The sequence below is a fragment of the Cajanus cajan genome, chromosome 2 (assembly GCF_000230855.2).
Source record: "Cajanus cajan strain Asha chromosome 2, NIPB_CcT2T_4, whole genome shotgun sequence".
Lineage (NCBI taxonomy): Eukaryota > Viridiplantae > Streptophyta > Magnoliopsida > Fabales > Fabaceae > Cajanus > Cajanus cajan.
The window spans coordinates 76792980-76813903 of NC_138518.1; the positions used below are offsets into that span (position 1 = coordinate 76792980).

Genomic DNA, 20924 nt, shown 5'->3' on the forward strand with positions numbered 1-20924 from the left:
GATAACATTATACGGAAAAACAATATATATATATATATATATATATATATGAATTAAAACTAAACAATTATTACATATAATTAAAACTAAAAAGGAAGGGTTATAATTATTAATTAAAAACTAATAGTTAAGTTTTAAATAATTAATTTATTATCATACCTGCATGAATTTTTTCACAATTTTAACTTTAATGTTCCATCTATGTCTATAATATAATAATACTTTCATTTTAAAAATAAAATGTTTCACTACTTTTATCAAATTAAAGTTAGAAATATAGTTTTAAAAATAAAAAATGTAAATATATATCATATATAAAAGTGTTTTTTTTTTTATCAAAGTTTATTTAAACACGAAATCTTAAATCAGTAGGTTTCCATTAAAAGTTGTGAGAAATCGTTAAAGTATTTGTGCATATATATTTTTGGGATAACAAATCTTATAATGTTATATTATCAATGTCTTCTCACATGATAAATTGTGTGTTTGGTTTCACGTGGGTACATTTTTTCTAAAGCAATTAACGTTAAAGTAATAACAGTGAATTTACGTTAAAGTAATAACAGTGAATTTACGTTAAATAGGATTTCTAAGAAGAAAATAACGTCCTAAAAGTTATATAAAACCTTGCTGTGGAACTTGAAATTAAGATTCTGTTTTGTATATCTGAATATAACAAATTAAAAGTGAAAGAAACGTAGTATCCCCTAAAAAAAGTATTCGATATTTGGTTGCACGTCTTCTTTAACGATTCAAATTAACCATATTATTATTCAAAACTGTTTTTCAGGCAAAGTTTCATGGAGAAATGACGAGTGTCATGCATGCATTAAAAGCAAGAGGTGGTGAATGGTATTAAGCATAAAGAGGGGGCAATGAAACCTAAAGTAGGGAAAAGATTTAACTTAAACCATAAAAATAAAGTTAGAACTTTAACAACCATGTCTTGCAAGCTATTCTAAATAAACAGGTTTTTTGTCATTATGTGAATTTTATATTATTATTATATAAGTAACCTCCTTACCGTTTATAATATTTATGATTTATGAGGTTTCTTTGTGATTTTTTTAGGGAAACCTTTACTAAGAAACGGTAGATATTAGATAAGAATATTGTAATATTATACTCAATTCACCGACACTTTTTTTTGGTATAATCGTATAAGTAATAGTATTTTGGTATAAGTGGATAATTTATAACTCATAATAAACTTCTTGTTTAAGATTTTAAATTTTAGTATGAAATATAGGTTTAAAAGAAAATATATCTTATGTATATTTATGCGATTCTTTAATTAAATACTTCATACTTTTATATAGTTATAAAAGAAATTACACAAATATTACTTAATTAATATTTATATATATATATATATATAAGTAAACCAGGTTAAATGTTAATGTAGTATTTAATAATATTGATGTAATATTTATATAAATATATTAAAAAAATAATTTTTTATATAGTACAATAAAGTTGTGTTACTAAATTTATAGATTTTATAAAAATTAGTTTCTAAAACATGTGTTTAAAAAGTGAAAAAATCAAATATATACTAACATATAAATTAATATATATATATATATAGAGAGAGAGAGGGGGAGAGAGAGAGAAAGATAGAGAGAGATGTGTATAAACTTAAATTAGATATATAAAAAATATTAATATATCATTTAATAGTCTATAAAACATATTTAAAATGTGTACTAGTGTAATATATACATTTTTATATTATTGTATGAGTAACCTTTTTCTCTTTTATCGAAATTTTCAGGATTCATTATGACTTTTAAGAGAACCGCTAATCGATATTTATATTTATTATAATAACATATACCTACTCTTATTTAAGATTTTATGAAATTACACATAATTTTATTGTGTTTTTCAACATTTACAACAATTTTTCTGATGAGACATTTCAGTGTAATATTTTCTCAAATAATTCAGATATTAATATGGTAATCAAAAGATTTTAGTGAAATATTTTTCAAACAATTAAAGAGATGAATGTAAAAGTAGAACGAAAAAAAAAGGGTGTAAGTGTAAATTCACATAACTTCAAAAAGTAACCGTATAATTTCTTCAATTTTTTAACCAGATCAATTTCAATAGAAGAATATTATATATTAGACAAACTTTACTTAATTTACATTTTATAAAAAAATTGTTTCTAAAACAATACTCTAAAAACAAAAATTTAAACATTATATATATATATAGCGTTTAAAGCTTTTAACATAATATTCATGTTAACAAATATACAAATAAATATATTTTTCATATATAATATGACGTAATATTTTTTAATTAATTCAGAATTTACAAAAAAAAAAGTCTATAAAACATATTTTAAAACTAAATATGCTTATTAATAATATATATATATATATATATATATATATATATATATATATATATATTATATATATATAGGGGAATGTTAATGTACTCCCACTTATTTTTTAGTGGAAGTATGTTAGCAACCTATACCAAAATTTTAGGACAAGAAAACCACTCATTTCTTTTGATTTGGTTAATTTGTATAAAGGATATTATAGTAATTTAATTTAATTTTAAATGAAAATAAAATATTTTTTTTCTCTTATTAACTTCATTCTCTAAGTCATTTATTTTTTCTATTAATTAATTTTTATTTGTTCAGAAAGAGAGGGGAGAGACATCATGAGAGATGAGAGAGAAATGAGTTAAAGAAAGAATTTAATAGGAGAGAGATAAATAAGTTAGAGAATGAATTTAATAAGAAAGAGAAATGAGTTGGAGAAGAGTTCAGAAAGAGAGGGGGGAGACATCATGAGAGATGAGAGAAAAATGAGTTAAAGAAAGAATTTAATAGGAGAGAGATAAATAAGTTAGAGAAAGAATTTAATAAGAAAGAGAAATAAGTTAGAGAATAAATTTAATAAGAGAAAGAAATGACTTAGAAAATGAAGTTAATAAGAGAGAGAAAATATTTTATTTTCATTTAAAATTAAATTAAATTACTATAATATCCTTTATACAAATTAACCAAATCAAAAGAAATAAGTGGTTTTCTTATCCTAAAATTTTGGTGTAGGTTGCTAACATACTCCTACTAAAAAATAGGTGTGAGTACATTAGCATTCTCCACATATATATATATATATAAAGATGAGGGATCCGTTTGCTTCAAGAATAAGTCTATCTATATTTATTTTGTTCAATAACTCATCATCTATATTAAATATCAACGATTCAACCGTTAAATTTAAAGTTCTTAGTGTATATATCCAATTTATAATTTATTTAAAAAATTAAAAATCATATAATATTTCGTTTCATTAATTCAAATTGATGGATAATCATAAAAATATTTTTTTAGAATTAAATGACCAAATTGAACTTTTTTTAAAATAATGAAATTAAATTGAATTCTAAAAATAAATAGAGAGACTAAAAATATAATTCAGCCATCTTAATTTCTCCTAAAATGAGATTATTTATGTGGAAGTTGTTGTAAATTACAAATCTAACCTCCTTCACTGCTTGAAAGTATTTGCTAAAGTGAAGGATACTTATGTAATTTTATTTTATAACATTAATTAACTTTTTTTATTTAATCAAATATAAACCAATATTTACCTTATATTTATCTCTTATTAAACAATTTCAATTAAACTACTAGAATCAACCTAATGGTGGAAGTTGTGGTAATATGCACATATTTATAGATTCAAACTTTGATGTCATCATTATAATTCTAATGAGTGAAAAAAGTTACTTCAAATTTCAAGTATTGTAATTATGCAATTTTAATTATTCAAAATTAATTAAGTAATTTAGTCTATCAAATATCTTAATTATATGATTTTATTCATTTAAGTATCATTATCATGTAATTTTTTATCTATTTAAGTTCATTTGTGTATTATATGATATATATTAACATTACTAATATATATAACTGAAATAAGTAAAAAATTATATAATTTTTTAATTTTTAATTGATTAAAATCACATAATTATAATATTTTAGAACTAAAATTATTCTATGAATGACTAAAATTACAAAACTATTGTACTTGAAATACAAAAAATGCATTTAAGCCCCTTGTCTTCTATTTATTTCATCTTTGTTAAACACTAGTTATAACTAATATAAACACTTATTATACAAGTGATATCAATTTATGCCTCTTATCCAAATTATCTAGAGTTTAAATACTCATATTATATGCGTTTATAATCATTGACAAATACTAATTATTATTTTTGCTAATAAATACCTTTTTTTTCTTCTTTTGTATCAATATCATAATTTAAAAAATCCAACACTAGCTAAGAAACATTGCAATATGTACCATGCAAACATCCACTATTTTAACGAGACAACATATATATAACAAGACAATAATCAAAATTTTGAGATAACTTTAAGGTGTGTTTGATTTCACGTTTAATATGTTTAGAATTAATGTAGCTTCTAAGATTTTCTGAAATTTATAATTATTTTTGTTAAATATTTGAATATTATTAAAATTGATTTTAAGATGTTGAAATTTACGGAAGGTAATTACTAGTAGTTTCTCCATAAAATTATATTTATAATTATATACGGAAGGTAATCAATTTTAGGATTCTATCTGTCTAAATTTATAATTATATATATTCAAAAATAATTTTGATAATAAATATTTAAACAATATTTAAAATGAAAGTAAAATTTTTATCATTTAAACAAAAAAATTATATTATTAACTGACGTTTAAATTTACGTAGGAAAATGAATTATAGGAAGACATGCAAACTCAGGCTTACTTTACGAATCTAAATTTAATTTGCTAGTTAAAGACTTTATTCTCCCTCCCTCTCAAGCAAAGGCTGAGTACCCTAAGAAGCAATAGCAGTCAGAGAAAGGACACAATGTTTAGGTACTTTGGTAGGCCACACTTTCCCTCCAATGCCCACATTTCTGGCCTCCTGTTTGGTGTTTTTTTGGTCAGATACTTCTACTTCTACGTTCTACCCTCACAAACCCTCTTTTACCCTCATGACTCATCACTCATGACATCCACACCCATCTGTTTCACACACACTTCACTAACCCCACTTTAATTCAAAAGCTCATATTTTTATTCATTTTTCCCCTTCTCAGCTCCCAAGTCTCACCCCTTGTCCTTTCCCCTGCATTTCTCTGTCAAAACCCTAGATTTCAAATCTGGGATTCTGTTTTCTTGGTGTGTTCAGACATGGTTCTGGGAACTGCCAGCTTGCAAGTCTCAGTTTCCTGTCTGGATTCCAAGCTTCTGTTGTTCCCACATTTTTTTTTATAGACACAACATTTCGCAGTGAGTTTTCTCATGGGTTTTCATTCGTGACACTGTTTTGAGTTCTGTTCAACTGGGTAGGGTTATTTGATCCTTTTGTAGAGTGGTTTTTTTAGATTCATATAAGTGAACAAAACCCTTGCAAAACCCTTCTTCCAGCACACACTTTTCCAAGTCTTTGAGCTACTGTATTTTAGATCCCTATTTTCTTTTTTGGGGGTAAAATCCTTTTTTTTTTCATTGTTTGTGCCTTTTCACTTTAGCATCTTCACCTATTTGTTGTGTTTAAGTAGCAAAAGGTTGTGTACTTATAAGTAAATGCATGGATGGGAGAGAAGCTATGGCATTCTCTGGAGGCTCAGCTCCATATTACATGCATAGAGGAGGAGGGGTTGGTTCTGAAACACAGAGTGGGTTCCAAGCAGCCCCTGGGTTCAGGCCTTTGCCAAACACTGGCATCAAAGCTGAGTCAAATGCAAGGGGTGGTTCTGTAGGGTCTGGTTCCACATTTTCAGTGGAGCCTCCTCAGGCTCGTGTCAATTTTAACCATGGCATTGGCATTGGGGCACCTTCAAGTGAGCCTGTGAAGAAGAAAAGAGGGAGGCCCCGTAAATATGGGCCGGATGGGCCGGTTTCTTTGAGACTGTCTCCAATGTCTGCCCCTGCTAACTCCACCCAGGGTGAAAGTGCAGCCACCCCTTCTCAGAAAAAGGGTAGAGGGCGACCACCTGGATCTGGAAGGAAGCAACAGCTGGCTGCTTTAGGTCTGTTTGTTTTAGGATCTTCATTTATTGTTTATTGTATTTTTGCAATGTGGTTAATGATTTCTAGATGTGCATGTAATGTAACTTTGATGGAAATTTGCTCTTCAGTATTTGGTTTGACTAGTTGTGCTTTGATTTTGATGCAGAAGTAGATGATGACTTGAATTTCTGATGAATGCCCTGTTCAGCTTTATGCTGTTAAATTTTTTTTTTAATCATTATTGGAGGTGGATTATGGTTGTGGTTTCATATTGCTACAGTGCATTTTTAAATGCATTATCTTTTGTTGCTATTATTTTCTATTTCTACATGCATTATACTGGTTGATTCTGTTTCCTTTTTTCCTAATTATTTGCCATATTTTGTTCTGTGTTGGGCCAGGTTACTGACATTCGGCCATGGTTTGGTTTCTTTTGATATGATTACTCGTTAGTCTTAAATTCTACTTTTGAAATTTCTGGAAGTAAATGTAATTGTGATGAAGGGATTTCCTGGAGATGTATAGAGCTGGTTAAACCGAGATATATATATGTAGAAATGAGTAGCCATTATCATGTATACTGACTGCAATAATCAGCTGACCTTGGCTATCCAGGTTCACATTTGTGGATTTTAAGATTAAAATAAAAAATTAGATGCCAGGTTTTGCACTTTTCCCTTCCCCTTGTGCAACTTCATTTATTGCTTTGGTAGTAACTAATGGTAGCAACATTACTAGCCATATTTTGTACCTATTTATTTTCTTGAACATATCTGGGTTTTTAACATCTTTGTTTATTGCTTTGCAGGTGAATGGATGAATAGTTCAGCAGGGTTGGCCTTTTCGCCTCATGTTGTCACTATTGGAGTTGGGGAGGTAGTAACACGCTTTCTGTTCGTAAGCAATATAGATGTTCCTATTTATTTAGTTCTCTTGTTCTCTTTCTGAATCCTGAATGTGAAGATGTTCCTATTTATAGAGGTTGGTTTCCTCTTATGGGCACATTCCTGTTTTGGATCTAACATCATTGTTGAAATTAACATATGGAAAAAAAATAACTCGTTCAATTTATAGCATGTTTGGAAACTTGTTAGGAAGGAAAGAATCACGTTTAAGATCTAGAAGCTATTAGAAAATTTACTTCCTGTAACTTTTAAGAGTTCCTGCACTCCACCCAGATCTGAAAAGCATATTAATGATTGGGGAGAGATTTTTTTTCCCAAAATAAATGTGCTTCATTTTTATTCAGAACATTTACATAATTTTAATTTACAATCATGACATGCAATCCTCATGGATGGTTTATATAACTGCAACTCATTGAATGTACACACGGATGGAGTTGTCATGGACTGGGTTTGTCAACAGGAGTATAAATCAGTGAAGATTACTCATGTAAAGATGATTGTTGAATACATGTAATACTGATGGATGGTGATACTACTTGATTTTATCATCTAATTTGAATTTTGGTTTCAAAGAATAAGCATAATTGTTTTATTCATCACGGAAACCTTCCAAGGTTTTATTCATTAATTCTAAAGTTCCTCGAATGATCAATTATCATTATCTCAGGACATTGTGGCAAAGTTATTGTCGTTATCACAGCAGAGGCCAAGGGCTCTGTGCATATTGTCAGGCACCGGGACAGTTTCCTCAGTCACTCTGCGACAGCCTGCTTCTACTAATGCCAGTGTAACTTTTGAGGTTAAAGCATTAATTAGAACTGCTTAAAGTGCCCAAGCTTGGTCCGTAACTTCTTATGTTGTATAAAGAAACTTATTTTATCTTTTGGTTTTTACAGGGACGATTCCAAATATTATGCTTGTCTGGTTCTTATTTGGTTGCTGAAGAAGGTGGACCCTCCAATAGAACTGGTGGCATTAGTGTTTCACTTTCTAGCCCTGATGGTCATGTTATTGGTGGTGGTGTCGCTGTGCTTATTGCTGCAAGCCCAGTGCAGGTATCTTGATTGTTCCAAAATCTACAGTAGTTTTGAAGACATGCTATTCTTAACTTGCATGTGTAATTGCTTATTCACGCTGTTAAAGCCGGAACTTTATGTTGAAACAAGTTGCTTTGAAAGGGTTGTGGGAATAGAGATTGAAGATAGCTAGATGGGGATGCTAATATGGTTTTGATGAAACTTAGGGTGCTTTACATTCAAAAGAATCAAGATCAAAAAATATCAATAACCCCAAAACCAAAAAGTAGATAGATTGATGAAGGTTTTGCTTGCTGCAGGTGGTATTGTGCAGTTTTGTGTATGGTAGCTCAAGGACCAAGTCTAAACAAGCGACCGCCACAAGAAATGAAAGTTCTGAGCCGCCACAGCAGAATGATAAGTTAGCTTCTCCTGCCAGTGCTCCTGCTCCACCTGCTCAAAACTACCTCCCTCCTGCAACAAACATTTGGCCTGGATCACGATCGACAGAGCTGAAAAGTGCGCACACTCATACCGGCATTGACTTGACTCGCGGGTGAGAGTTTATTTGGAGGAGACATTGCAGTTTTGTATATAAATGTTGTTGTAAATGAACTTGAGTTTGTGAGCATTGTGACTCTGCCTGTTATCCCCCATTGTTGAGTGACAGGTTTGCACTAACACATGCTGAAACAATTGTGAATTATTTGGGCTTATGTGACGATTCTTGACAATTGACATGTCCCAAAAATGTCTGTTGAAATGATCTTGACAAACTTTCATTGGGATGCATAGTTGAATTCAATGAGTTCTGTGATCGCTCTTGGTGGACCACTGATAACTGCCTAGTGGACTGAGCTCAATTATTTGCCTGGACATTGGCTTTGGCATTTAATAAACTGAACAAAATATAATTGAGACTGTGCTGGATCAGATTCTTGATTTAGGGCTAGTACGCGTTTTTATAGTTTTGGTCACACATGATTTGCTTAATTGGCCGACATAACGTGTATCATTAGCGTTTTAGTTTCGGGGTTAGCACACGTTTTAATGCTTTCAAATTGAGATTTAACAATGTATCGCGATATGCTACAGCGCAAAAGGTTGTTCGATTACTCATTAGAGGCACAAAATGTTACCCTCGGGTTTTTACCATTTTTACTTATTTTTTAATCTAATTGCTGTTTCTTAAAACTTTGATATATAAATATATAAATTTGTCAATTCGGGTACCTGATAAAGGCTAGAATGGTCCACGATGATCTTTCCGTAGTTTGTAATCATCACACTTTGTCATTCTCAAGATATATTTTCGTAAATTTTTGGATTAAAAAGGGAGCTGAGTCTAAGTAAAAGCAACAAGGGTATATACATATCAGAACACAAGATTTTTCCACGTAATAAATCATGAAAGTAAGAACTAAACTGCTAATAACTATTAAATATTGCAATGGGCACTATAATTACATGCATTTCTGTTTTTTGGTTGGAGAATTACACACTTGAAATGAAGAAATCACGATAAAAAATTAAAGGACAAAATATTTTATCTAAGCAAGAATCTTCACCGTTATTTTCTTTGAAGAAAACATTTTATTTTCCGTGATAGTGTATGCTTTACTTGGACCTTTGCTTTTATCAAGATTTCAATACTCTTAAAAATTTTATGCAATCAAAGCTACACAAAGGAACATAAAGTAATATGGTTTTTTCTTCACGTGATGACCATCGAATAACTTTTCATATTGATCATTGGTATATGATTATTTGTTTAAGATTTATGCTCTCATAATCCCAATAAAACTAGGCATGATCAACCAGGCATCATATTGCCCATGAGAATAAGCAAGTCTAGTTCAATTAGTCACAAACCTTTATACACAACCAGACTTCACAAAGGGAACTAAATAAAGTCAAGAAAAGATGCTTTGACATTCACAACATCCTCTCTTCCCGGCTCAATCTTTCCACTTAGACAATACCAATTAGCTTACGGATGTCTCGCTGCAAAAACAATAAAAAAAAAATTCCATAAGAATTAGAGGTAGCATAAACCATATGATTTCTAGAATAATATAGCCAGAATACTGTGAATCTGTAACTACCTCAAGGCTAAGAGGAGATGTGGTGGGATAATAACGATCTACCACTTGCCCATCTTTGTCAACCAGAAACTTGGCAAAGTTCCACTGAATATCATCCCCAAAAATTCCCCACTTACCTGACTTTAAGAATTTATACAAGGGTGAAGCATTGTCCCCATTCACTTCAATCTAGCACAATAACAGGAGGGCTGAACTTAGAGTGCATATCACACTTCTTCAAAAAATTTAAAATAAGATGAAAATTTTGAAGTTCGTAATTGTAGAGTCAAGCAGATGAAAATGTTAATATGAACTTTTTTCCATATACATGATGGGGCTTAATGTTGACAGCAGATGAGCAAGCAAAATGGATCTCAAGCCACAGCAAACACACAACTCACAGCCAGGGCAATGGCAAGCACTAAACATAATGCAAAGGCACAAAATCCCTACTATTTAATCTTCACTCTTTAGCATTATCTAAAAAAATATGGAATTTGGTTCTGCATGAAATTTTGGCCCTTGAGAGGGCCCAAAAATGGTGATGAAAACTAAAGTAAGCTTTCAAAGCTTATATGTTCATGTACCTTATCAAAGATGGGGAATTCAGATTTAAAGCGAGTGCAGACAAAGTCCGCAATTTCATCATTGCTTCCGGGTTCTTCCTCACCAAATTGATTACAAGGAAATGCCAGAATTTCCAGCCCTAAAATGAAGGCATCAAACTCATTCGTCAGTATTAATTAAAAACACATTTGGAAAATAATAAAAAGAAACACGGTGCGGCGGTGCCTCAACAAAGTCAAAGAGGCAACCTAGAAACACTATTTAGGTAGTTTGCAATGACTTGCACAAAATGAAAGTGTGATAACCACAAACCTTTGTCTTTGTATTTCCCGTATAGTTGATTCAACTCCACATAATTTGAGTTGGTCATGCCACTGCCTCAATACAAAAAAAGAAGCATAAATATTCTGAGGTTGATAAGAATTTGAGGAAGAATAATATATAATAGATGGAGAGTGAAGAAAAGAAGAATGAGGAAGAAATAGTGAGAAGGAAAAAGGAGGATACCATTTAGAAGCAACATTAACAAGGAGCAAGACTTTTCCCTTGTAAGTGGCAAGATCCACATCTTGGCCTTTAGCATCCTGCAATTGAACGGGAAAAGTCGCTACACATTATTTAATCACTACCTAACCTATTCACACCCAAGACATGCATACACGCATATACATATTTGTCAACTTAAGGTAACAGTGGAAGTTCATGGAGAAGTGAAAGCAGAGAGAGTAGGAACCTTGACAGTAAAATGGAAGATGGAGTTTGGATCGTTGGTTGATTGGGTGCTCATGATGGATTCGAGACCAAACAGTGAAACAGCTCCCGAGTTAGAGTCACAATCTGAGTTTAGAACCAGAGTTGTCGCCAATAAGGTTTTTATTTTTAGCATCTCTCAAAATTTTATTTACGTTCAGACTATCTCTCAGTTTCGGTTTTTTATTTTTATCAAACCACTCACTCGCTCCCAATAAGTCAACTAATTATCACAATTAATTTCATTTGTAATTTTTCTTTTATTCAAAACACTACATTTCTCACAAATTAAATTATTTTAAAAGAAAAATTTAGCCTGATTAAAATAAGTTAAATAACAATTTTTTTTTAAGTATATTTTTTTTCTCTTCAAATCTTAGTCTCACATACGACCAAATTCATCAAATTTTATCAGAATTTCCCTAAAATTATGATTTTAAATTTTTATATCTTAATTTCATGTAAACTCGCAGGTTTTAAGGATTTTAAAAACAAATTAAAGTATAATTTTTTTAACCGTTTTCCAATTCTGTTAAGTAAAATTTTAATTCTAATAGACGAAAAACATTAACCATATTTAAGAAAGCGTACATAAGTCAAATAATGAGAAAATTAGATTTATTTAAAATAAAAAGGACCTGACTTATTCATAGGTCCAAAAATGCATATAGTCTAATTCTAAAAATACAATTAATCAAAGTATTTAAATTGAAATAGTTATAATTTATCTGATGACTGATATCAAGTATTACTGTAAAATATATCTTAAGGTAATTTTATATTTTATATATAAATATAAAATGTAAGTTCAAAACGACCATACTTTTCAATTCAAATAAAATCAATATAATATAACTTTATAATTCATTTATTATTATTTTATATATTTAAAAGAATATAAAACATATGAACATCATTTCATGTACTTTAAATATGGCTCTTTAATTTTGAAAACAGGCAGAGAAGGGCTTTCTACATAGTAGTTAACCATGAACATATACAACACGACAGAAGTATGCAAACTCGCGTCAATGTAGAACACAGTGGGCTAAAACGAAGGTCAAGTTTATACTCGCACAGTAATAACTAATAAGTATACAATTTCATGGTTTTGAACCTAATATCAGAGTCACACGAGCAACTGTTTCGATACATGTAAGATAGACAGGAAATGACACCAATATCTGCAATACATTTCTTATTCATAATTATATTCTAATCACTATTCATTTATTGGCAGCTCCAATCATTCATTGCTTCACGCATTCAACAGCTTCAGCAAGTCCTTCTACAGAAATCAGAAGAAGAAGCATTATTAGTGTAGAAGTTTCAAATATCAAATATGTATAGGCAACATTATTGGTGCCATCATACAAATTGTCTTACCTCAATGCTCAGAGGAGAAGTAGTGGGCGCATAACGATCAACAACATTCCCTTCTTTGTCAACAAGGAACTTGGAGAAGTTCCATTTGATATTATCCCCAAAGAGTCCACCTTTGCTAGATTTAAGATACTTGTAGAGTGGAGCAGTATTGTCACCATTCACATCAACCTATATTAAATGAAAAATAAAATAAAATTGTCTCACTATACGTTTAACAGCACAGTAAATAGTTAACAAGAGGAAAGTGAAACATTTATTCTAACCCGACCAAACAGAATTAGTTTCCCTTAGTCCGAAATTTATCTCATTTGCTTAGCATTTGGAGAAAATTATTGAAAGATACGGATTCAGATGATTTTCAAACTTCCATTCTATTGAACCTTGCCACTTCTTTCCCTATTACTATTCACCGTCACCACATGCCTAACTGTATTCATCAGAGTCCACCGCGCCAATCAACCCAAAACAACAATAGGGTTGAATTTCTAGGCTACACTTGGGACTGGAAGGTTTTCCTTTCTCCTTTTGATCTTTGACCAAGGTCATTGTTGTGAAACTAGTTCCTCAGACACCGATAACTATTTTGACTAAGAGTCCCTCCCAACAATTTCTTCCCAAGGTTTGAAGTTTGAACCTTGGTCATCCCTTGGAAGTCAGATGGCTTATCACCACACACAAAATGCAATAAGCTTCTTCATGAGTTAAAATTAGTTTATACATAAGTTATTTGTAGAAACACTCTTCTATTAACTTATCCAAAATCTTATTTTTAATTTATGTATAAACTAGTTTTAAATTATGGAGAAACTTATTTCAATTTTTCTTCCTATTTTCTCTCCTAGAAATACTTCAGGCCCTTATTCATTTCTACTTCAACGGTTCATATATTAATAATGCATTACACAACCAGTAATGAAAGTGCAGGAAATCATGGAAGGAGTGAACTGCTCTCCTAATCATCTCAAATTTTCACGCTAAGATGATTACAGAACCCATTCAGAATATGCTCAAGTGAACCTAATTGAAAGCATGGAGTTGACTTTTATACACATGCAGTGGGAAAAAAGAATAAGCAAAGGTTTTTACCTTGTCAAAAACGGGAAATTCAGCCTTGAAGCGAGTGCAAACAAACTCTTGTATCTGTTCGTTAGATCCAGGCTCCTGTGCCCCAAACTGATTGCATGGAAATGCCAGAATTTCCAGACCTGAATAAAGAAGATCAAGGCTTTCAGAAAGATGAAGGGACCCCATAATATGTTACTTGCTACTTGCTTGAAGCCTAAAACTACAGGATACTTATTTAAGTGTTGTATAATAATAGTACATACAGGCAAGTAGTTCAATCATGCTACTGAGACAAGCAGTGACACAATGACACTACCGCAAGAAATAAGATAGCAATAAACACAACAATGAAAGAGGCAACAAGAAAAAACAAACAAACGAGAAGGACAACAATGGTAACAGTATAAGAACCGAAGACAAACAAACCTTTCTGTTTGTATTTCTCATACAACTGACTCAGCTCTGTGTAATTTGAATTAGTCAAACCACTGCATCAAACATTGAATCAACATCAAAACATAGCATAAACAATTAAATTGGAACAAAATTTAGGGCAAAATTTGTTCAATTTCAAATCAGGGTAAATTTTAAATTATAAAACATAACTAAAAACATAATTATGATCCAGCTCTCTCTCACAAGCTTCCCCTCCTATGTACTTGATTAAATGAAAATTGGGGAAATATCATACCATTGGGAGGCAACATTGACAATCAAAAGGACCTTCCCTTTGTAGTCAGCAAGATTAATATCATTTCCCTTGGCATCCTGTAAAACAGAAGAAAAAAAAGGTTAATAAAAAAATCTTAAATTTATATGCATATGGAAAAAAAAAGGAAAAAAAAAAAAAAGCAACATACTTTAACGGTGAAATCATGGACTGATTTGGTGGTTGAGGTGGCCATGGTGTGATCGGTTCTCAAAGAGAAAGACAAAGGCGTTGAAGGGAGTAGTTTGAATGAAGTGTGAAGAGGAGAAGAGAGGGTGGGTTTGGGATTGGAGAAGAATCGAAGAGAAGAAGAAGAGGAAGATGGTAATGTTATAGTTGCGGTGCGGAAAAAGATGCGAGTGGCTGTAGTAGAAAGCATTGGCGATGATTCTCCGCGTAGCGCTTGGGTCTTCTTATTGTTATTGTGGTTGGGTCCAGTTTGAGGATTCCGTGGTTGTATTGTGAATTGTGTGAACCACGTGGGTTTGTGTCTGTCCGCAGATGCTGAAGACGTGGATGCAGATGGAGCCTTCACGTGTCCGAGTCTACTTAATAAGGTTTCGTCGATGCACATCACCACTTACGTCATTGTTCTTTTCAATTCTCGGTTACGAAAATAAACCTCCACAATTCCATTACATTTTTAAAGGAAATTTGGTGTATTGAATATTTGAATTATGATTTTAAATGACTTTTTTAGTTGAAAAAAGTCTATGAATTTTAAGAGACTTTGCAAGATTTTTATGATTTTTAAGATTTTGTAGGATTTTACATGATTTTTAATTAGGATTTTAATAAATTATGTAAGACTTTTAAGTTAGGATTTTAATAGATTTTGAATAAATGATAATAATTTTTTGTAATATCATGTCGTTCTAAATAGAATTCACCCACATATTCATAACTATACTAGTTCTCCAAACATTAATATCTTTTCGTTCTTGTTCCTGTGTTTTAATAATATGCTCAAAATTATGATTTTCATTAACAAGTAATGTTGAAGATGAAGGTTTGTCCATCACTTCAATTAAAAATTCATTATAATGACATTCTTTACGAAGAAAGTTATGTAGTCCCAACCATGCTAAAAACTATTCTAAACAACAATTCAATTTTTTTATAATTTGTGATTTAAAATATTTTATTTATAATTTTATAAATGATTAAAAAAAGTAGTGGGACAACTACCCTACTCTCTTATAACTAAATATGTCCCTTCATTTTATATTAGTACTAAAGTAAAATTTTACAAACATCAATTGGGAGAAAAAAAATATTTGAAATTTGTTATAGGTACAAAATAATTTTTTAAAATTTTTAATTGCTTTCAATTATTCAATCATGAAGAAATATTTTTAGTATTGAATTATAAGATACTGCAATGTCTTATGTTAATTTTCTTTTTTAAAATATAAAAATCTTAATTTCATAATATAAAAAATTAAAATAAATAAATAAAATAATTGTTGAGTATAAAAGGGAATGATAACAACCCTAAGCGTGTGGTTCAGCGGTAGGGGTTGATCCACGCTTAAGCAAGGTCAGGGGTTCGAATCCTGCCTTGTGTATGCAGCCGAGTTAAATCTTGGGGCCAGCTATCCCACCCTTTGAGGTGCAGTGTTCTTCTCCTAACTAAAATCCATTCTTATCTCATTCTATTTACAGAAACTCTAACTCAAATTCATCTTTTACATATATATATATATATATATATTTTGTTCTAATAAATCTAAATTGATTACAAGGTCTTGAAGATCTATAGTTGATTATAGAGATAATGATATCAATTTTTAAAAAATTATTACTTAAAAGTTAAAATTTCAAGTGTTTTTTGTGTTATATAACTGAGGAACAATCTAAATTAAATAGACCAAAATAGAGCAAGTCAATTAAAGAGAACGGAGAGAAAAATAGAGCAAGTTAATGACACTATCATTTACATATAGAAATTTTACCAAATAAGAAAATGGAATGAGAACAGTAATACAATATTATATATAAGTAGTAGTGCAATATTATTAACAAGAAAAAAAAATGAAGAAAACAGAAGCATAGAAAAAAAAATAAAAAACTCACTTGAAAATTCTTGAAACACTTGAAAAGTCACTTCAAACAATCCTCGAAAGTCTTATGGGTTTGGATGAGATTGTTTTATGAATTTGGTATTTATAAATACCACTAAAAATTTCATCAAAATCTCTCTAATTCAACAATCCTTTAAAATTCCTATATTTTTGAATACCAATGAATTATTTTTAAGTCGTAAAAAGTCTCAAATGAATACTAATGAATTTTAATGGACTCTTTAAAAAATCTTAAAAATTTTGATTGAATACCAACGAACTTTTTTACTCAAAAAAAGTATTTTAGAATCCTATAAAATCCTAAACCAATACACCCCCTTTAAAAGTGATGAAACATGAAAGTCACATGCAATTGAAATTTTTTTAATGTTTAATTAGAGTTTATTTACATCTTGTTTTTACGTATAAAATAGTTTTCATATTTTAAATTTTTTTTAATGATTTAATTTATGTATTAAAGAATTTAAATTTAATAATTATATTTTTAAATTTAATGTAAAATATAAATTATTAAATTAAAAAAAATTAAATCGATTTATTCTTGAGAATATTTGATGGGGAAGAAATTAGTTTTTTCACCTTTAAAAATCATGATTCAAGATAATTATAAATCATGAGAATCATGATTCCTAAAAATAATTAAAGTCTATTTAATTACTCACAAAGATTTATGAAAATATTTATATAAAATTTTTAATATTAAAAACTTTCAAGTTTAGTTATAATAGTACATTTCTGGATATATAAATATTTTTTATAAAAATACTTTAAAAAAATAATCTTATTAAATATATTTATTTACTCAACTTTTATTATCAATTTGACATTAAGTATTTTTATGGTCTAATTAGTTTTTGAAATTAATAAAAAATTAATTATATATATAACTTTTTTATATAATAATATTTTTATTTGATAAAACTTAAATTATTTTCTAAAAGTTGAAAATTTATAATAAAACTATTTAAATATAAAATTCAATGAAAAATAAAAAAAATGTTACGTTATAACTAAGAAGAATAAAATAAATTATTTCATTTTATTTAAAATAAATAAATAAATAATTTTAACAAATATTATTAATTTGTAGAAACAAAATAGATCATAATAATATTATTAAGATTAGTAGGGTCAATAAATAATGAGATATAAGATGTGAGAGAGAAAGAAAGAGATGAGGAAGGGAAGTGAGAGTTAGAGAGAAGTGACATAGAGAGAGATGAAAAAATATAAATAGAAGGAGAGAGAGCGAGACAAATGCTTTAAAAAGATAAAATTTAACTACATTTTCTATTTTAAAAAGAAAGATTGTGATTTTTAAAATAATTAAAACTTTCCCTTTTTTAAATAGATACCAGATATGAAAAATTAACATTTCCTATATAGGATTTTCAGGAAATTAAAAAATTCTTCACCAAATGTCCCTCTGGAGTAAGTGAATATCTTCTCATATAATAACGACGTCAAAATATATGAATCATTTATTGAAAAAATATGTTTTGGTAAACTTACTTCACTCAATAATTTATGTTTTACATTGAATTTTAACACTCAAACATTATATTAAAAGTTTGTAATGTACAGATAAAATATATTAATTTTAAAACGATTGGAAATCATATGACACTTAGTATCGTTAATTTAAATTGATGGATAATCATAAAAGTATTTTTATATGTTAATTTGAATTTATATAATGAAGTATTATATAATTTTCAAATTTTATAAAAATTATAGACTTGATTTATATATCATATTAATAATTTTAATTCAACAGTTAAATAATTAAAATTTGATATAAAACGCGAGTTAGTGAATGAAGAAAGTTTAATAGAATTTTTTTTGAAGTAAGTAAATCCTTCTTCCTCCTCCTCCTTCTCTCTCTCTATCTATCTATCTATCTCATAATTTTAAAAACCGGACAGGTTATCGACCGGTTAAGGTACTGGGTCAGTGGGTCAAAGATTGAACCGGTGGGTCACTAGTTGAACCGCATGACTCGATTTTTATTTATTTTATTAAAAAATATTCATATTAAATATATTTTATACTTATAAATTTTAATAAATTCATATCTTATTTTAAATTTTAAATTTTCTATCTTATTTAAAATTATTTTTATTTTTATTTTGTAAAAAAAAATAAAAAAAGTTACATGTTAAACTGTATATTAATACAAATTAAAAATACAAATAATATGTACATATGTAATATGTTTGCAATTGATATCACCAAATAATATATGTAATATTGATAAGTGTCTAATTAGTTTGATTTAATACTCACTTAAGACACTTATCTAGCACATTTTGTGTACATATTGATATTATTTTTATCTATATATACTTAGAATCAAAGAGGTGCTTTTGATTAATGTTAGTACAGGGAATAGGAAGCCTTTGATCCAATTTGGTGCTTATTTTGTAGGTTTTGAAACCTGGAGAAGAATGGCTCAGCCATTCTAAAGCGCTCAGCGGAATCAGGTCAGAGAACTTCCCAAACTCAAGGCGCTCAGCCACTTCAAAGCGCCCAGCAGATTGGCCTTGGAGGAGAAGGAGTGCTCTATGCCTTCAATCCGCTCAGCCATTCCCATCCGCTCAGCGGATTTCATCCAGGAACAAGGGGTGCTCTCTACCTCTAAAGCGCTCAGCGGATCTCAGGCGCTCAGCCCTTGAGGTTTCTTCATGGTGAAGAACTCCCAATCCGCTCAGCCGTTTCAAGGCGCTGAGCGGATTCTTCTCTTCCTGCCTACTCTGTTTTAATTCTAGCAATTATAAAAGGGCAGGGGAGAGAGAAAAGGAAAAGGGAGACGAAAACAAAGAGAAAAACAAGAGCGGGGAGCACAGGAGGAAGAAAGAACAGAGTGGGAACGAAGATTTGGAGGCTGGATCACTTGGGAACGAGGATCAACTCCTTTTTCTTCATCTCTTCCTTTGTAATTTCTTCTTCCACTCCTTTGATCTTGTAAATGGCCATGAGGGGCTAAATCTTTGAGGATTGGTCTAGATGTAACTACTAACTCTTCTTCTTCTTAAATATATATATGCATTTCATTTTCATTACTTGTGTTTGATTCTTCTCTTAATGCTTATATCGGCTTGATCACCCGTTGTATGATTTTTGGTTTTTGAATCCGGTTGGAAAACGTTTTTGAAAACCCGAACTGAATCTTGCACCTAAACATCTCTTGCTCTAGGAATAGACTTGATTTGTTTAGTCACCTTGTTCAAGTCATTGCTCTTAATGCAAAGTGTTAATCATAAAACATAGAGGAATCATGTTTTAGATTAATTACTTTAGGATTCAATTTTGAGGGATCTTGTTGAATTACTAAATGAACGTGGAAGTCATGAAGATGAAATCATATTTATTTTAAGGAAATTTAGGAGTTAGCAAGTGCTCTAGGGTCCAATCCTTGTTTCATATAATTGTTCTTATAACTTTTACATTACCGTTTTAATTTTGCCTCACATTAGCTCACTTCCAATCATATCAACATCTCTATATTAATCATTAGAGTAAGAATTACTAAATTCTCAAATCCCTGAGGACGATACTTAAATACTACATCGAAACTTGGTCCGCTTGCCAAGTGGAGAGATTGCGAAAATCTTCATCAAATATCTACATAGATATTATATTATTAAATATATAATTTAAAATTAATAATATATTATAAAAGTTATTTAAGTTGTATATATTATAAACAAATACATTAGAACAAGTAGTCATTGTTATATTTAATAAAAAAATTTGTTCTTCCATTAAGAAATTCAATTTTCATTATTATTTTTGTTGTTTATGGTCCCTTAAAATTGTCCAGTTCAATCCGGTTTGAAACGGGTTGACTGCATAACCGATCCAACTTAAGATTCGGACCGGCTGGACCACCGGTTCCCGGTCCAACTGGTCCGACCGGCCAGTTTGATATGGGTTTTTAAACAATGATCTATCTATCTATATATATATATATATATATTAAAAATCTCATATTAATCTTATCTTAATAATATTATTAGTTGATTAAAAGAATCTTGCTTTATTAAATGTTAATATGTATTATTGATATAAAATTTTGGTTGAAGAACTATACTTATGTATGATACACATCATTCATCACCCATGACTATAGAGGTTATGAAAATAATTAAAAGTTTTATAAGTTGCAAAGTTTTCTCACAATTACACTAATTTTTATTATAAAATTTAATTTTCTCATTAATGCAATATTTAACATTTTCTCACACCATATAGAGATTAGTGAGTGATGTGTTATATTATTCATATGAATCTTCTTTATGA

General features: G+C 29.7%; 3 protein-coding genes across 3 annotated transcripts; 1 reads left to right on the plus strand and 2 right to left on the minus strand.

The window, feature by feature from the left end:
* Positions 1-4960: 4960 nt before the first annotated feature.
* On the plus strand, positions 4961-8796 carry LOC109800989 (AT-hook motif nuclear-localized protein 5). The gene is made up of 5 exons (XM_083069118.1): positions 4961-6073; positions 6862-6929; positions 7629-7760; positions 7858-8016; positions 8298-8796. The coding sequence occupies exons 1-5, from the start codon at positions 5632-5634 to the stop codon at positions 8535-8537; spliced, it is 1041 nt and encodes a 346-aa protein (XP_082925244.1). The 5' UTR covers positions 4961-5631; the 3' UTR covers positions 8538-8796.
* Positions 8797-9699: 903 nt separating this feature from the next.
* LOC109800633 (putative glutathione peroxidase 8) lies at positions 9700-11649 on the minus strand. The gene is made up of 6 exons (XM_020361428.3): positions 11362-11649; positions 11136-11212; positions 10941-11002; positions 10649-10767; positions 10083-10250; positions 9700-9981 (listed from the first exon to the last, which is right to left on the minus strand). Exons 1-6 carry the CDS (start codon positions 11512-11514, stop codon positions 9949-9951), a joined length of 612 nt encoding a protein of 203 aa, XP_020217017.1. The 5' UTR covers positions 11515-11649; the 3' UTR covers positions 9700-9948.
* A 778-nt stretch (positions 11650-12427) lies between these two features.
* LOC109800947 (putative phospholipid hydroperoxide glutathione peroxidase) lies at positions 12428-15130 on the minus strand. The gene is made up of 6 exons (XM_020361883.2): positions 14690-15130; positions 14521-14597; positions 14256-14317; positions 13851-13969; positions 12765-12932; positions 12428-12666 (listed from the first exon to the last, which is right to left on the minus strand). Exons 1-6 carry the CDS (start codon positions 15110-15112, stop codon positions 12637-12639), a joined length of 879 nt encoding a protein of 292 aa, XP_020217472.2. The 5' UTR covers positions 15113-15130; the 3' UTR covers positions 12428-12636.
* Positions 15131-20924: the final 5794 nt, after the last annotated feature.

Coding starts and splice junctions, on each gene's coding strand:
- LOC109800989 (XM_083069118.1), top strand. CDS start 5,632: ATGGATGGGAGAGAAGCTATGGCATTCTCTGGAGGCTCAGCTCCATAT. Junction 6,930..7,628: donor TCACTATTGGAGTTGGGGAG/GTAGTAACACGC, acceptor TCATTATCTCAG/GACATTGTGGCAAAGTTATT. Junction 8,017..8,297: donor TTGCTGCAAGCCCAGTGCAG/GTATCTTGATTG, acceptor TGCTTGCTGCAG/GTGGTATTGTGCAGTTTTGT.
- LOC109800633 (XM_020361428.3), bottom strand. CDS start 11,514: ATGCTAAAAATAAAAACCTTATTGGCGACAACTCTGGTTCTAAACTCA. Junction 11,003..11,135: donor GTTAATGTTGCTTCTAAATG/GTATCCTCCTTT, acceptor GTATTGAGGCAG/TGGCATGACCAACTCAAATT. Junction 10,251..10,648: donor AATTCCCCATCTTTGATAAG/GTACATGAACAT, acceptor TTATTGTGCTAG/ATTGAAGTGAATGGGGACAA.
- LOC109800947 (XM_020361883.2), bottom strand. CDS start 15,112: ATGTGCATCGACGAAACCTTATTAAGTAGACTCGGACACGTGAAGGCT. Junction 12,933..13,850: donor AATTTCCCGTTTTTGACAAG/GTAAAAACCTTT, acceptor CATTTAATATAG/GTTGATGTGAATGGTGACAA. Junction 12,667..12,764: donor CTTCTCCTCTGAGCATTGAG/GTAAGACAATTT, acceptor TGATTTCTGTAG/AAGGACTTGCTGAAGCTGTT.